The sequence below is a fragment of the Bufo bufo genome, chromosome 3, assembly GCF_905171765.1.
Source record: "Bufo bufo chromosome 3, aBufBuf1.1, whole genome shotgun sequence".
NCBI lineage: Eukaryota > Metazoa > Chordata > Amphibia > Anura > Bufonidae > Bufo > Bufo bufo.
The window spans coordinates 181295595-181313045 of record NC_053391.1 but is presented as its reverse complement, the minus strand read 5'-3'; the positions used below and the strand labels follow the sequence as shown (position 1 = coordinate 181313045).

General features: G+C 44.7%; 1 protein-coding gene across 3 annotated transcripts in view; it reads right to left on the bottom strand.

Annotated features, from left to right (window-relative positions):
* Positions 1 to 17451, bottom strand: part of USP9X (ubiquitin specific peptidase 9 X-linked) — a 155091-nt gene that overhangs the window by 60086 nt on the left and 77554 nt on the right. For all 3 annotated transcript variants that reach the window (XM_040423797.1, XM_040423799.1, XM_040423798.1), the window contains exons 16-22: positions 16956 to 17298; positions 13560 to 13655; positions 13118 to 13329; positions 8309 to 8549; positions 4616 to 4765; positions 3634 to 3754; positions 2562 to 2692 (exon numbers count right to left, since the gene is read on the bottom strand). In XM_040423797.1, the coding sequence (XP_040279731.1) occupies positions 2562 to 2692; positions 3634 to 3754; positions 4616 to 4765; positions 8309 to 8549; positions 13118 to 13329; positions 13560 to 13655; positions 16956 to 17298 (1294 nt within the window). The remainder of the gene's footprint in view (positions 1 to 2561; positions 2693 to 3633; positions 3755 to 4615; positions 4766 to 8308; positions 8550 to 13117; positions 13330 to 13559; positions 13656 to 16955; positions 17299 to 17451) is intronic.

Here is a 17451-nt window from a genome sequence, read left to right as displayed (position 1 = left end):
GTCTAGGCGGACCCCGAAAAGGCGGGAACCCGCAAACGGTAGCCCCGCCAAGGAACGTTTGGAGGCCGCGTCCGCTTTCCAAACCTTCAGCCAGAGCTCCCTCCTGACGGAAACTGCCAGGGCGGAGGAGCGTGCAATAAGGGCTCCCGCATCAAGGGAGGCCTCACAAACAAAATTCCCGGCCCGAATAATAAGCTGGGCCAAGGAACGTAGGTCCTGGATGGGGACGTCCGAGTCCAACTCCTGTTCCAGCTGCGCACCCCAAGCAGAGATTGCTTTCCCTGCCCAAGCAGAGGCAAAAACCGGTCTGAGAGCAGAACCGGAGGCAGCAAAAATGCCCTTGGAAAGGGTCTCCATGCGACGGTCCTCCGCTGACTGAAGAGAGGACCCGTCGGGAATAGGGATGGCCGTGTTCTTTGACAGCCGGGCCACAGGGGGGTCCATCTTGGGTGGGGAAGACCATGTGGCCACAACATCAGCTGGAAAAGGATAGCAAATGTCCAGCTTCTTGGGGTTGACAAAACGGGCGTCCGGGCGAGCCCAAGCCTTAGACACCACAGAGGAGAAATCAGAGTGGATTGGAAAGACTTTTGAGGCCTGCCTGGGTCTGATAAAGGAGACGCTAGCTGCGTCAGAGCTAGGGGGGTCATCCTGCACCTTAAAGGTGTCACGAATATCAGAGATGAGTTGACCGATCGCTGAGGCTAGCTTGGACGGCAGGGCCGAGTCCATTTCCAAATCTGAAACCGCCAATTCACCTTCAGAGAGCGAATCCTTTGGAGAGGAGAGGCCCGTCTGGGTGCGCACGCGTGGCGGGGAGAGTGAGGCCTCAGAGGAGGAGGCTCGCTCTACTCTAATACGCTTCTGAGAGTGCCTAGCTCGGGAGGGGTCACTAAGAGAGAGTGAACCCGCTGCAGCGGCAGAAGCAGTGGACCCGGAGGGCGCGACAGTCAGAGAGGCGTCCTGCGGGGTAGGTGGCCTGTCTATTAGGCGGCCCACGACATGAGTGAGGCTTTCCACGGCCTGGGACAGGGATCTAGCCCAGTCAGGCGGGTCAGAGGAAGCAGGGAGCGACACAGCGGGCGACTGAGGCTGCGGTGGAGCTCGGCATGCAGTACAGTGCGGATCAGACTGCCCCCGGGGAAAGGGTTCCCTACAAGCAGTACAGGCATGGTACCAAGACTTGGCGGCTGCAGAAGGGTCTGACATGGTGGAAAAAAGATGTTGCACTTAAAGTGGGAGACCCCAAAGAAAAGTGGTGGCACGGAGGGGGTTAACAGTCCTACCAGACCCGGATGATGCAAGCGGTAAGGGGAACAGACTGAGGAGGCTGTGGAGGAGAGGCAGCAGCACGGAGATGAATGGCTTCAGGATCGCACGGCAGAGAGGATTCCACGCAGCACTGAGAAGTGGAGCCCGATGAAACCGGAAGTAGCGGAGCGCATGTAGGAAGCTCCGCCCCCCCTCTGCCGCGCTAAAGAAGAAGCAGAGCCGCGCGCGCGCGGCAAAATGATTTTAACCCCCAAGGTGATGAAGTGCCGGCCAAGATGAAATGGCGCCGTTCACGCCAAGTAAGCGGCCCCCGCCGCGCCTGGATGTGGCAGACTGCTTGCTTGCCTGCAGCCGTCCCCTGAAGGCAGCGTCCCTGCCAAGGACTTGCCCAGATAAACTCCCCTGCCCGGTAACGGTCCCGATATGCCCGGGGGGGGGGGCGATGTAGCAGTGGCCATGTAGCAGTGGCCATGGGGGATGTAGCAGCGGCCATGGGAGGGAGGAAGGGGAGGCTGGAGCAGCCACTCTCACCATACGCTGTCTTCGCCCTCAGTCCATCCAGCGGGGGTCGCCCCTTCAGCTCCTGGCACCGCAGTGGCAGGAAGCCGGGGGAGGGACTTGGCGTGCGGGCGACCCTGAGCTGGCGGGACGCAGGGGAGCGAGGCTGCCCTGGTCCACCTTGTCTTCTGTGGGGGAGGCGGCAGTGCGGAATTACCGGCACTGGCGCAACTCAACCCCGGGAGAAACAGAGGGGTCTAATGCTCCTCTGTTGTCCCTGTAGGTAGAAAAAAAATCAAATTAAAAACAACAAATAACTCAAAAATAAAAATCATAGGAAAACAACCCTGCATAAGCAGGGGGTGTCTTGCCTCCTTGGACACTAAGCAAAAAACTGGCAGTCTCTTCTCCAGGCTGAAGGGTATAGCTGATGGAGGAGGGGCTTACAGCTTTCACTTAGTGTCACGCCTCCTAGGGAGCAGAGCTATACCCATGGTTTCCTGTGTCCCCCAAGGAATATGAGCGAGAAATCTTGGTTACATGCTCCTCCAGGTCACGAGCTATACTGGATGAAAATGGTGTAAAGGCCGAAGGAATATTTTCCTTCACCAGTTGACCTGGTTTGCCAAGGGGGAAAAAAACAAACGCAGACTAATGATAAAGACGTGTTGGCACGTGTTATATTTTTCTGTCCGACAAACATTAGCAACGAGTCCTCAAAGTAGCCAAACCCTTTAAGCACTATACACATACTCATCGTTTTCCAATATACAAAAATTACAAACACTTACCTCTGTCAGATACAGAACTTGTGAAGCTGACTGTCCAAAGAAGAGTGAATCCAAAGATGAACTTAGGCTGCTTTCTCCAAGTTTAGCATGGTCTAAACAAATTGATCGCAGCTTTTCCACTATTGTATTGTCTAAAATAATCAAACAAAGGAAAAAGTGATAGGAAATAGAAAATAAAAAATCTTGCAAGTCAAAACTGTTATATAAACACATATTAAAGAGAAAAGTATAGACCTGGAAACGCTAACAGTATTACGAAATGGAAACTGTGCTCTGCTATCTCTGGCAGACCTATAGATTTACATGGAGCTGCAGGTAAGCATGTGTATCTGCAGCTCTATTCAAACACGGGCCCCCATTTTAGTGATCAGTGTGGGCCCTAGTGGCCATCAAAAACATACATCCATGTGGATAGGGGATAACTTGTTGTCATGGACCAAACCCTTTAAGTACTACAGTACTTTACATTGGTTATAGCTAGATAAGGAGCCAGGGCAGTATACAGAATAGTAGCAAGCCCTATTTAGCTTCTACAGTTGTGCAAAAAGAAATTCTACTATACTGGATTCTGCCTGCATTCCAGTGTGCAAGAAATCTGCATCAATCACTATAAGGCTACATACACACGACCGTTGTGCATTTTGCGGTCCACAAATCGTGGATTCGCAAAACACGGATGGCGTCAGTGTGCGTTCCGAATTTGCAGAACGGCATGGACAGCCTTTAATATAACTACCCATTCTTGTCCGCCAAGCGCGGACAAAAACAGGAATTTTTTATTTTTTTTGCAGGGCCACGGAACGGAGCAACGGATGCGGACAGCACACAGAGTGCTGTCCGCATCTTTTGCGGCCCCATTGAAGTGAATGGGTCCGCATCCAAGCCGCCAAAACAACGGTCTTGTGCATGAGGCCCAATTTGAATCTTCAAAGTATGAAAATCTGTCTGACATTCATAACATGTTTTTTAAGACAATATATAATTCTGAATACACTTACATCATCCAGAACCACTATGCACATGAATCTGAGGCTGAAACACATGCAAGTGACCCATATCATAGTGTATTTACCTGGTGGCATGAGTTTCATCAGTACACGTGCACCATCACGTAGAGGTGGCATATTTAGGCTGCTGCCTAAATCTGCAACTTGCCAAAGAAAAGAGATATATCGATGGTGTAATGACATTATCTAGAGCCAGAAAGGGAAACAATAAAAACTAAAATTACAGAGAGGCAGTGATTAATTGAGGTGGTTGATCTGATCTTTAAATGACACAAAGCAGAGACGGCAGACAAACTGCTCTGCAAAGTTAATTTCTCCCAAAGCCTAAAATCAGACAAAGTACACCTGCACGACAGACTTTAGTGCCTTGATGCATAATAGTGAATTGTATATTGCCACTGGAATAAAAGCAGTGGCTAAAAAGGCATATATTTTAGGCTCTGTTCACATCAGCCTTTTTTTTTAATTTATTTTTTTACTATTTTGTCTAGGTAAGTGTTTAAACCTACAAGAACAGCGTAACCAACAAAGATATTCTTGCCGTCAAAAAGACCAGAAATCTAATAAGCCCAATTTCAAGTCACTTGGATCCATCAGGATGTACAGGTGAAACTCGAAAAATTAGAATATCGTGCCAAATTCATTTATGTCAGTAATGCAACTTAAAAAGGTGAAAATAACATATGAGATAGACTCATTACATGCAAAGCGAGATATTTCAAGCCTTTATTTGTTATAATTTGGATGATTATGGCTTAGAGCTTATGAAACCCCAAAGTCAATTTTGAGGTACCCTTTGCTCAGGGGGTATGGACTAATTAGCTGACTAGAGTGCGACACTTTGAGCCTAGAATATTGAACCTTTTCACAAAATTCTAATTTTAAGCTGCATTAATGCAATTTCTTTTCATTTTGAGTTACTGAAATAAATCGACTTTTGCACCATATTCTAATTTTTCGAGTTTCACCAGAATGAAAGCAATAGCAGTAGTGTGAACAGAGCTCTAGGATTTTTAGATTTTTAGAGTATTCAGTAATTATACAGACCACTCCAGGCAGGCAGCCTTCAACTTCTGGGTTGGGGCCATCACTGAAGTGGTTTCCATGATTGCCAGGAGATCCAGTTGAGGAGTCTGAAGAACTATCAGGACTTGAAGGCATATTTGAACTTATCTGTGTTAACTTGGCAGTAATCAACTGTAACAAACATACATTTTTGAATTAGTACTATACACTGTATATAGAAGACATGTTTTGCATTAGGAATCCACAAATGCCCAATTTCAAAATCTGCATGCTGTATTTACTTCTAGTTTCATTAATTTAATGAAAGACTATAAAGACTTTAAAGACTATAGACCCCTTGGCACCTATTTTTATTTTTTTCATTTGCTTCCCAAATGCAAAATTTAGGGTACTTTCACACTTGCGGCAGAGAGATCCGGCAAGCAGTTCCGTCGCCGGAACTGCCTGCCGGATCAGGCAAAACGTATGCCAACTGATGGCAATAGTAAGACTGATCAGGATCCTGATTAGTCTTAAAAATGCCTGATCAGTCGAAAAAATGTCATCCGGCAAAAACGGATCCGGCATTTATTTTTTTCACCTTTTTTCAGTCTGCGCATGCGCAGACCGGAAGGACGGATCCGGCATTCTGAATGCCGAATCCGGCACTAATACATTCCTATGGGAATTCAGGCAAGTCTTCCGTTTTTTTCGCCGGAGATAAAACCGTAGCATGCTGCGGTTTTCTCTTTTGCCTGATCAGTCAAAACGACTGAACTGAAGACATCCTGATGCAAACTGAACGGATTACTCTCCATTCAGAATGCATGGGGACATACCTGATCAGTTATTTTCCGGTATAGAGCACCTGTGACGGAACTCTATGCCGGAAAAGAAAAACGCAAGTGTGAAAGTACCCTTAGCAACTTTCTAAATAAACTTCATTAAAATTTCTGTAGAATGTGTGCAATTCCTTCACTTAGCTGCTGCAGCAGAATCCTTCAGAACTCTGCTCCTGTTTCTGACTGCCATCACCCTTCCTTCTCTTAGTGTTACACATAACTGCAAGGAGGGGGGTGAAGTTGTACACTGCAGATCATACAGTGGAGGGGGGGGGGAGGAGGGGGATTTCGCAAAGGCTGTAGATAGGGAGCAAAGAACCCACAATGCACTTTGCAGAAGGAGAATCATAAAAGCTGTTTAAAAGGGAAGTGAGAAAGCAGAGCACCCATGGCAAACCCTATAGAAATGGGGAACCTACAATGCTCAGCATCAGCGACTATCAGGACAAGTGATAAAAGATCACAGCTTATCTATACGAATGGGAAAAAATGTTTTAATAAAAATAACTTGATTTAAAAAAAAAAAAAAAAAAAAAGAAGAAGATCACATCTCCTGAGTGGAAGGAGAAAACAAGCCAGGAATGAAAGTTTAGTGTAAACAAGCAGAATCCTGGAACGCACAGACCTAACTTCCGAAAAGCCTGAAACTAGGAGTAGATTTCAAACAGTATATCAGGGGGTCTAAAAATGGATGAATAAAGAGAGCAGACTGAAACAAAATTTTTACTTAAGGTGACCACTTAAAGGGGTTGTCCCATGAAAAATACATTTTCAAAACAGCACCTGTATCTGCATACTTTTATAATTGCATGTAATAAAAACTTTTGTATAGCCACCGAGTTATTCAATAAAATGCATCTGTATAGCGCCACCTGCTTTTTCTTATTTCTCTGTCCTGCTCACTGAGAAGGCCGCACATGCTCAATTTTGTCCTTCAACTGCCTACTGAGCTGTGATCGGGAGAACATGGACACGCCCCCTGAGCTGCAGCAGAAAAGACACTCCCCCTTGAGCTTTTAGCTCAATATAAATCCAGCAGAGCAATGAATGTGGAGATATCAGGATCCATGTGAGGTACAGGGCTGGTTCTAGCTTTGTTAGAAAGAGGTTGTCATGTCCTATGTGATTTTCATTACTTACATTAGTCATGGGAGAACCCCTTTAACAAGAATATATATTTTTTTTTTCATGTCACAAGGTGTCTAAAACCATTAACTATGCAGCAAAATCACAATGGGAGAGATGCATGAAATGCCAGTCTTAGGGTACTTTCATATTTGTGTCAGAGGATTCCGGCAGGCAGACTGAACTGCCTGCCGGATCCGGCAATCCGGACGCAAACTGATGGCATTTGTCAGACGGATCTGGATGAGGATCGGTCTGACAAATGCATTGAAATACTGGATCCGTCTCTCAGGTGTCAACCGGAAAAACGGATCTGGTATGTATTTATTTTTACAGATTTAAAGGTGTGCGCATGCGCGGACTGGAAGAACGGATCCGTTGATGCAGCAATTTTAATGGCAGATCCGGCACGCGTTCAGGATATTTGGCCGGAGAGAAAAGTGCAGCATGCTGCGGTATTTTCTCTAACCAAAAAAAGTAAGAAGGACTAAACTGAGGCATCCTGAACGGATTGCTCTCCATTCAGAATGCATTAGGATAAAACTGATCAGTTTTTTCCGGTATTGAGCGCCTGTGAAGGAAGTCCATATCGGAAAAGAAAAATGCTAGTGTGAAAGTACCCTTAGTCAAAAGACTAATGGCGCAAGATATGCCACATTTTTTAAGAGGCGCACATCTCTTATTAAATTTGATACATCTTAGGCTACTCATGGACCAAAACAGAAATTTATGCCAACTATGGGGTGGCATAGATTGCAGCTATAATTTCCTGTTTTAAATTACAATAAATGTGTCTAAGATGAGGAAACACTTTTTAAAAAAAAAATAATGCTGCTATTTATATAGGGAAAACCCTATTTAAGAATTTCTGAAAGTCCAGCACAACTTCCTTCTAAATAAAATAGAGTCTAAAACTGCATACACACAGAAGCAGAACAATTCTAATGCGTTTCGCGCATCATGAGCTTATAAGAATAGAAATCAACAGCTGATCGTTATTTTGTGTGTGTAAGGTCATCTTGAAAAGCATACTTTCGTCCTAAATTATCTGCAATGAAAGGGAATTCGTGGACAAAAAGTTTCCAAAGACTGACAGGCTCCAGGAAAAGGAGCAAACCTCTTCCACGGAAAGTGATAGGAAAGATTCTAAAAGATTTGTGAGTAAAGGTCCCTGTACACAGGACAACTTAGCTAATACCATCGCTCGCCCCCGTACAGAATCATTGTTTGCCAACAGCAGAGTGTGTTTAGACAGCACGATCTGCCACCGTCAAACAACGATTTGTGACGGCATGAAAAATGCATTTCGCTCGTTCATTGGGTAATGGGCGGCACCTTTACACCTTTAGATAGCCCTACGAATGCTTGTTAGCGATTATCTGGCCAATTCTCAACCTGTGCAAGGGGCCCTTAAAGCGTTGTTATCTTCATCTAGGTAACCAGCAGGACAATAGATGCATCAATCCCCTGCCCACTAATAATACAGCGCTGAGAGGCTGCTAGCACTGTCTCTATATACACAGCCAAGCCTAAGAGGTAACTGCATCCTATTGCCTGTGCTCCAGAAGCTGGTAAGAACACTGCAATAGCTCAGGATTTTTATTTTATATGGATATATCACATCAACAATTAAAAAAAAGCAATAAATACATTATGCTTATAATAAAAAAAAAAGGAACATTTAGATTCATTTTCTGATACTTTCTCTTTCATATTTCTTAAACTTATATCTGCAGGAGGATGAAGCATAAAAAGGAAATTTACTTACAGTTTTATCTTTCAGGTTCAACTGGCCAATTAACTTTCTGTCTTCTGAAGGATCTACTAGCTCTCCACCAATAAAAAGTTCCACTTTCGTATGAGCACTGTTGGCCTTGATGCGATTAAGGATACAACGGCGAACAGAACCTATTGTGTCATTTGTATGAGACCATATATCTAAGTCCTCCACTTGGCGGCCCTGATTTGGAAATCGCACAACCAAGGTTATGTGTTTGCCGCGAAAAGCCCTAAGAGCGGAAAGGAGGGGGGGGGGAAAAAATCAAAACTAACTAAATATACAACAAACTAATCAAATATTGGGGGTAGGGTTGTAAGGAACAGGATTGTGCTTCCACATTTTGAAGAATAGTGGCTTTGTGGATTACAAAGGGAGATTAGAAACCAAAACAAACTACTTAAAAGTCTACCTAACCTGCCCAATAATTTTATTAAAATCTGATAAATAGGTCATAAAAATAAATAAAAATAGTAATACGCTTTATATTTCAGTTTGACTTACAAAACAGACACCTGAAGTACAGGGTCCTATAGAGCTTTTGAATCCGTACACTCATACACCACCGACACATCAGATGAGCTATGCCAGGATATAGTGGAGCAGGGACAAGCAGGAGCAGCAATGTGCTATGCAGAGTTCCTGCTTACATCCGCTCGCCTAGTTCTGCATAGCACATCGCTGCTCCACTAAAGCGTGCTATGCCTGGTTTAGTACAGGCAGGAGCCATGATGTGTGCAGGAGCACTCACTGTGGCCCCGCAGTAGAATGAGTCAGCACTTCAGGTGCCTCTTTTGTAAGCAACTGAGAAAAATTGGATATTTGTACTTACCGTAAAATCCCTCTCTCGTTTAATTCATTGTGGGACAAAGCACCATGGGTACACAACTGCTCGGTCCTCTTCTCCCAAAACCCGCTTCTCCACCATAACAGAAGAAAAAATCTCCACTCTACTCTTGAGCTCTCATCTGACCACCTGTGCACTTGACCCAATCCCATCCCACCTCATCCCTAACCTCACCACAGTGTCTATCCCAGCCCTAACTCATCTCTTCGACCTATCACTAACCTCTGGTGTCTTCCCCTCTGCTTTTAAACATGCTACCATTACACGCATCCTCAAAAAGCCTTCACTTGACCCCTCTTCTTTGTCCAGTTATCGCCCCATATCACTTCTTCCGTATGCCTCAAAGCTACTTGAACAACATATCTATTCTGAACTGTCCTCTCACCTCTCCTAATGCTCCCTCTTTGACCGCCTACAATCTGGCTTCCGACCCCACCACTCGACCGAGACTGCCCTTACCAAAGTCACCAATGACCTACTAACAGCCAAAACCAAGAAACAATACCCTGTCCTCCTTCTCCTTGACCTGTCCTCTGCCTTTGACACTGTTGACCACTCCCTTCTGTTGCAAACTCAATCTATCTCTTGGCATCACTGACCTGGCCCTCTCCTGGATCACATCATACCTCACAGACCGGACGTTTAGCGTCTCCCACTCCCGCAACACCTCCTCGTCTCATTCCTAGGCTCTATCCTAGGACCCCTGCTCTTCTCTATCTACACTTTATGAGCTGTTCCAGGGCAAGAGTCCCATGGCTTTCAGTATCACTCTTATGCTGACGGAAAAAAAAAAATCTACCTCTCTGGTCCAGACATGAGCACCTTACTATCAAGAATCCCACAATGTCTATCTTCTATATCATCCTTCTTCGCCTTTCGCTTTCTAAAACTTAACATGGATAAAACAGAATTCATCATCTTTCCCCCATCTTGCTCAACCCCCCCAACAGACCCATCTATCACTATCAATGGCTGCACACTCTCCCCGGTCAACCAAGTCCGCTGCCTTGGAGTGACCTTGGATTCTGCCCTTTCCTTCTGACCGCACATCCAAGCCCTTTCCACCACCTGCCGCCTCCAACTCAAAAACATCTCCTGTATCCGCGCTTTCCTTAACTTTGAATCTGCGAAAAGGCTTATACATGCCCTCATCATCTCCCGCCTAGACTACTGCAACACTCTCCTCTGTGGCCTTCCATCTAGCACCCCTCCAATCCATCCTCAACTCTGCTGCCCGACTAATCCACCTCTCACCCCATTACTCCTCTGCCTGTCCCCTCTGCCAATCCCTTCACTGGCTCCCCATTGCCCAGAGAATTCACTTCAAAGTACTAACAAATACATACAAGGTCGTCCATAACCTTTCCCCTCCCTACATCTCTGAGTTACTTTCCCGATACACCCCCACATGCAATCTCCGATCCTCACAAGACCTCCTTCTCTCCTCTTATCGCCTCTTCCCACAATCTACTCCAAGATTTCTCCCGTGCATCCCCCATACTCTGGAACTCGCTACCCCAACATATCAGACTCTCACCCACAGTGGAATCCTTCAAAAGAAACCTGAAAACCCACCTCTTCAGACAAGCCTACAACCAGTGACCCTGCTGCCTCCATACCGCCATGACCAACTTCACCCGCACCTACTGTGTCCTTCTCCCATACCATGTAGATTGTGGGCCCTCTCTCCTTCTGTACCAGTTTGTAACTTGTCTTGTTTATGATTAGTGCAATTGTCTGTATTATGTATGTATAGCTCTTCTCATATGTACAGAACTATGGAATGAAGGGCGCTTTAATAATAAATAATATGCCCAGCTACCCACTGGGAGGCGACACTAGATATCAAAAGGTTGGCTCCGCCCAGGTGGGCTATACCCTTCTCCAGAGCCACTAGGCTAATCAGTTTACCAATAGCAGAAGGAGAGAGAAACAAAAGTGAAGAACCAACATGTCCTTGAAACAAGAACAGCAGCCCAGTGACCGGAAAATAAGTGAAAACAAAGGGTGGGATCTGTGTCCCCCAATGAATTGAACGAGAAAGGGGTTTTACGGTAAGTACAAAAATCCAATTTTCTCGTTAATGTCATTGGGGGACACAGCTCCATGGGACGTCCCAAAGCAGTCCCCGAGGGTGGGAAGGAAATCTCATGCAAAAAGTTGGACGCACAGGTGCTGGAAAACCCTGTGACCCAACCAGGAGAGCATAGCTCTGATGTTCTGTTCAGAGTCAGAATCGGTGCAGAGGTGTCCCCCAAGGAGGCGGAAGATGCGACAGGGGAGAATACGTCATCAGCCTCAGACCTGTCCTGAGGATTGTGAGGAGGAGCAGGACATAGTTGTGACAACCAAAGATCGTTTGCGGGACCTGGTGTCTGAATGTGAGCGTGCCCCGTCCACTGAGTCATCCGTCATCCCTGGGAGGGGCAGAGGCGGTCGCAATAAGGGCAAGCAAGCGGTCCAGCGACTTTACCATGGATTGGGAGAGTCTTACAAGGTTCCCTATGGCGTGGGACAGGGAAGAGGCCCATTCAGCATAGGAGACATGCAGGGACTACAAAGCTGAGCGGGGAGGGGCCAAGAAAAAGCCCGGGAAGCGAGGGGGGCGGGAGAAGACGTGGCCTAGGCAAGAAAGAAGTCGTGGCCTCGATTAATGAGGTGACCGGAAAAAGTGCGCCGTCGGGTCCCTCCGGAACGAAAAAATAAAAATAGGCGAGGGGGGCTCCCGAGGAGGAGCGACGCTCAGGGAGGGGAAAAAAAGGAGCACCAGGGGCCCAAGGACAGGCCGGGGAAGATGCGGACTAGTCCGGTCAGAAGTCGGGGACTAAAGAAGAGGGAAAGGCAGGGAGAGACATGGGTGGCCAGGGAGGAGAAGGATAACCAAGAGGGGAAGGGGGGGACCTAAGCAGGCCCCCCAAGTAAAATGAATCCCATCCCCTGGTCAGAAAAGGGAGGTTAACCCGGGGGACCCCCTAGGACAGGGACGCAGGGGAGAATACTTACCATCTGGCGTCTTCAGGCAAAGCAGCAAGACCTGCAAACAGAGCAGGTCATGTCTGCCTCCTACAGACACTAGACTAAAACAGATTAGCCTAGTGGCTATGGAGAGGGTATAGCCCACCTGGGCGGAGCCAACCTTTTGATATCTAGTGTTGCCTTCTAGTGGTAGCTGAGCATATACCCATGGTGCTGTGTCCCCCAATGACATTAATGAGAAAAAGTATTATTACAAAAAAATGTATGACATTTAGGCCTCATACACACAGACAACCATATCAGGTTTGCGGTCCACAAAACGCAGAGCCGCAAAATATGGATGCGGTCCGTTTGCATTGTTTTCTTTGGGGACATATTGTATCTTTTCGTGAGAACAAATCCGAAAAGCACACAGATCTTTATGTAGACTCTGCAAAAACATAGAACATGTCAAACTTGGCGGCAGGACGTGGACAGGATGCACAATTTGCATACTGCAGAAGACATACGTTAGTGTGTATGAGGCCTAAGAAAAGGTCTTAATAAAATTGTTAGAAAGTTTAGGAACACTTTAAAGGGGTTTCCCTACCAAATGCATCTATCATCTAGCCAAAAGGTTAGGTAATTAATGTTTGATTTCAGGGGGTTCACAATGATCACTAGTACAGAGTCTCTAAGTCCTCTGTTCCTTCTCACCAGCACAAGCCACAATAAAGAGGAGTTTGAAATGGCCAGTGGTCAAACATCAGCATTTCCATTCCGTTCAAACTGTACGGTAGTTATGGAATGAAGGGTTCCAGAAATCAAACCATTATTACTTATCCTATAAGCAGGTGATAAATGTTTGGTGGGAAAATCTCTTTAACAAAGTTCATGATTTATAAAAAACTTATTAAGTATAGTTCAGGAAAAAAGTTAAACTATGTTAGAGAAAGCATAAGCATAAAAAATATATATATATTACAAGAAATCAGTACCTGGACATTGGAAGAATTGTTCTCTCTTCATGGTAGTCGCTGTCACATTCATTTATATATTCTTTGAGGACCGTTAAAACCCTGACCATTCGAATAGCTTCTTGCCTTGCACAATTAATACTGTCTTTGTCACCATCTAACACACATAACGTGTCATAGGAGGCCTTCAAACGATCAAAGCAAGACTGAATGAAATCCTCATGTATCTCCACCTAGAGCGAAATCAAATGACGTCAATTATATGCTCGAGCCATGCTTCATATAGAAGGTAGATGAATTAGCATTACTGTACAACCATAGGCTGAAGGCAACAAATGCATTATTACTGAACATAAAGCACTTCTGAAAAATGACTTCTTTCTACTCATCACAAACCATACAGGCACTTCTACAATCTCCAGAACATTTGTGCACACAGAGGGTGAAAAACTGACAATCCTACCTGATTTACTTGTAACCTCGGTCCAAGGTTCGTATAAATTTCCTTGAGAAGGTCTATTGCTCGGTTTGCAATGTCATCACTACCCTGAATTACAACCTGTAATAGCATTAAATAGTAAGAATATAATACTAGTGGAGTAAAATAACTAAGCAAACATTAACATCTTAAATGTGGAAGTGTCATTTTATGAAACTTAAAGGGAACCTGTCACCTTCGACCTCCCTATGCAACTGTGGCTCATCCGATTAAGGCTACTTTCACACTGGCGTTTTGGCTCTCCGTTTCCGAGATCCGTTCAAGGCTCTCACAAGCGGTTCAAAACGGATCAGTTTGCATTCTAATGCATTCTGAATGGAAAAGGATCCGCTCAGAATGCATCAGTTCAGTCTCCATTACGCTGCTTGCAGCTTTTTGGTGTCCTCCTGATGAAACGGAACCAAACGGATCCGTCCTGGCACACAATGTAAGTCAATGGGGACGGATCCAAATTTAGTAGGAGTCGGAATCGGTGCATTGTTTGCCGACTCCAGGTACCCAAAATTTCCCCCGACTCCGACTCCACAGCCCTATTATCTTTAACATAGCCAAGACGGATCCGTCTTTAACACCATTGAAAGTCAATAGAGGACGGATCCGTTTTCGATTGTGTCAGTGAAAACTGATCCGTCCCCATTGACTTACATTGTGTGCCAGGACGGATCCGTTTTCACTGACACAATCGAAAACTGATCCGTCCTCTATTGACTTTCAATGGTGTTAAAGACGGATCCGTCTTGGCTATGTTAAAGATAATAGGGCTGTGGAGTCGGAGTCGAGGGAAATTTTGGGTACCTGGAGTCGGCAAACAATGCACCGATTCCGACTCCTACTAAATTTAGATTGGAATAAAAAAAAAAGCAAGTTTAAATGTCCCAATTCACAAAAAGATATAATTAATGAATTCTCTACTGTAAGAATAAAGACCAATGCATGCAGTGCCTCACGTGATGTGGCCAGAATAGTTACTGCAATGCCACCCACCCAAGTCAGTGTCAAAAGATTATTTTCAGCACTAAAAATAATAAAGTCTGACTTAAGAGCCTCTATGAAAGAGGATCTGGCAGAGGCAATTCTCTTCCTTAGAACTCTACATTGAATTGATTTGCATTTGCTAAGCCTATAACTACATTTCAAGATTAATATAAACCATTTCTAGGTTTTACAGATTTTGTTTTTGGTTCATTATAGATGAGCTTTGTTTTTGTTCTAAAACAACCAAATAATGTGGTTTGTATTTTTGAACTGGTAAAGATCCTGTTCCTGATGTTTATGCCTGCTGCTACTATCCAGCCACTTGACTGATTAATAAAAAAAAATTAATAAAACTTTGTTTTCATTGTGTTTGTCTTTTGCTTAAACTGTGCAATACAGTAGACTGTTGGCTTCCCAGCCAGTAGTCCTGTGGTAGGTTGCGTTTCTTTCCCTCAAGGAATGTATAAAATACATTTGCATATTAATACAGAGGAGTCGGAGTCGGGGAGTCGGAAGTACATAAAACTGAGGAGTCTGAGTCGGAACATTTAACGGATCCGTTCTGAACAGATGCAGACGGTTGTATTATCTGAACGGATCCATCCATGACGGATCCGCACAAAACACGAGTGTTAAGGTAGCTTAAACGCTGTATTTGTTTTGTTCATCGGAGGCTCCATTCTTGAGTAAGATACGTTCTAATATGCAAATGAGGCCTTTGGTGCAATGAGGGTGTCACCAGTGCTCTTGTTGCACACACCTAGAGTGAAATGCTCTCTCTTTCTGTGGTCAGCCCATCCCTGGCTGCTTTGATTGAGTGGGCCAATCAGGGAGGTCACTGGCGACAGATTCCATTTAAAAAGGCAGCATCAATGATTGAACCGTAAAAAGGCAGCATCAACCCCACTAAGCCACACACAATACCTGATAGGGTAGATCCCACTAAGTAGACACATACATTTGTTATGCAGATTGCTAGTGCTGTTCATGTGCAATTAAAATTATAGCCAATTTATGCCTTGAGGACCTCACTATTATTTCTGATCAGTGCTACATTATAAGGCTCTGTTCATTGTGACCTGTCATCAAAGAAAGCCATGTGTCCAATCTGTCATACTGCCCAGTATACCCCATCGACTGGAGATTATGAATGCAAGAATCACACAGCATGCACTGCTGTTCACGTGATCAACTAGGGCAGCAAGAATAGCTTTTGAGGTTCCATAAGGTGGTATTTTCCCCAATATCTGGGTTTAAAAAGGCAAAACAAAATAAAGTACATAAGCCATTAAAAGGAAACAAGCATGTTTACATCTGTGTTAGAGCCAAAGCTCTATGTTTCACTGTTTTTAATGGGAACAGCTCTGCATACAGCATTATCCCAGTAAAAAGAAGACACCGTACAAAACCCAAGAAACCCCAACATGATTAAATAGGGACAGTCAGTTGCTGCAGGCGCTGTCCATTGCGGTGCTGGATCAGTCGCAGATTGTGATTTCCGGCTTCAAAAGAAACCACAACACAGTGCCCAAACAATCACAAGAGGACACAATGGCAACTGACAGACCACATTGAATAAGGACTCATGCACAAGAAGAACGTGAGCTGGCTGCGGACCACCAATTGTGGTTCACAATGCACGAGCACCGACCGGACGGCCGCTGCATGCGGACACAGATCCATTCACTTGGATGGGGTCCGCATCTGACGGTTATACGAGGAACCAAAAAACAGAACAGAATATCATGAGCTTTTAACTGGGAACATTCAATAAAAAAAAAATAAGATAATTTAAAGTCTAAACAAACGCAGCGGACTCAAGTTCTGTAATCGATAAAAGGATCTCCAACACTAAGAAATGACACCTCACAGAAGGTCTGCTCAAATACAACATGCCATTAAAAGGTAGAGATCCACTTTATGGTTCAGACTTGAAGGGGTGGTGCCACAAACACGTTTGTAATTGCATGTAATTATAAATTTAGCATATCCAATGAGTTATTCAATAAAATGTATATGTATAGCGCCACCTGCTGTTCTTTTCCTTTTTTTTTGTCCACTGAGGTGGTTGCACATGCTCAGTTTAAATCTTCAACTGCCACTAGCCATATCTTCTGTTAGAAGCTGTGGCAATTACGGGGAAAGAGGTACAGCAGAAAGGACACATCCCAGAGCTGCCAGCCTGAAATAAATCCAGTATATCAATTGGAGCAATGAATGGAGAGATCTCTGGATCTATGTGAGGGACAGGGCTGTTCTAGCTTCGTTAGAAAAAGACTGTCATGTACTATACGAGGTCTGATTTTTATTTTTTGTCCTTAAACATGGCATACCCCTATAAGTTTTGAATATTGTAGAGATTGGCTGCAAGTTGAAAGCACTCACCCTCCAAAGGTAATCGAGTCCTATAAGCTCCAAGTCGTCCATCATGTAAGCTCGCCGCTTTGCTACAAGCTTTCCTTCTCTGCAGTTAACGGCTTTGAAAAACCGCTCAAAGCATTTCATGCCATTTTCTGTTAACAGGGAGGGATCTAACTGCAGCACATTGTTTTCAAAGAAGTCTTTATTAATATCCGGATCAAGGTCTGGCTCATCACCCATCAGCTTGGAATACCACTTAAAACAAGCTTCGCGATCACACAAGTACACGGCATTTTCGGCTAAGCACTTCCAAATTTGTTTTGCCTGAGGGGCACAAAGCCAGAGCTGACCATCCTTCAATAGAAATCTATAAAAATCGGGGGAAAAAAGAAGCTGTTATAACAATATTATTTTCTGAAATTATCTTTATTATAATCTTGGGTTCCCTTGAAAAAGTGAAAACGCCCAAAGCAAACAGTAACACTCATAGTTGAGAAAGAATTTACATTTTGCGCATTTT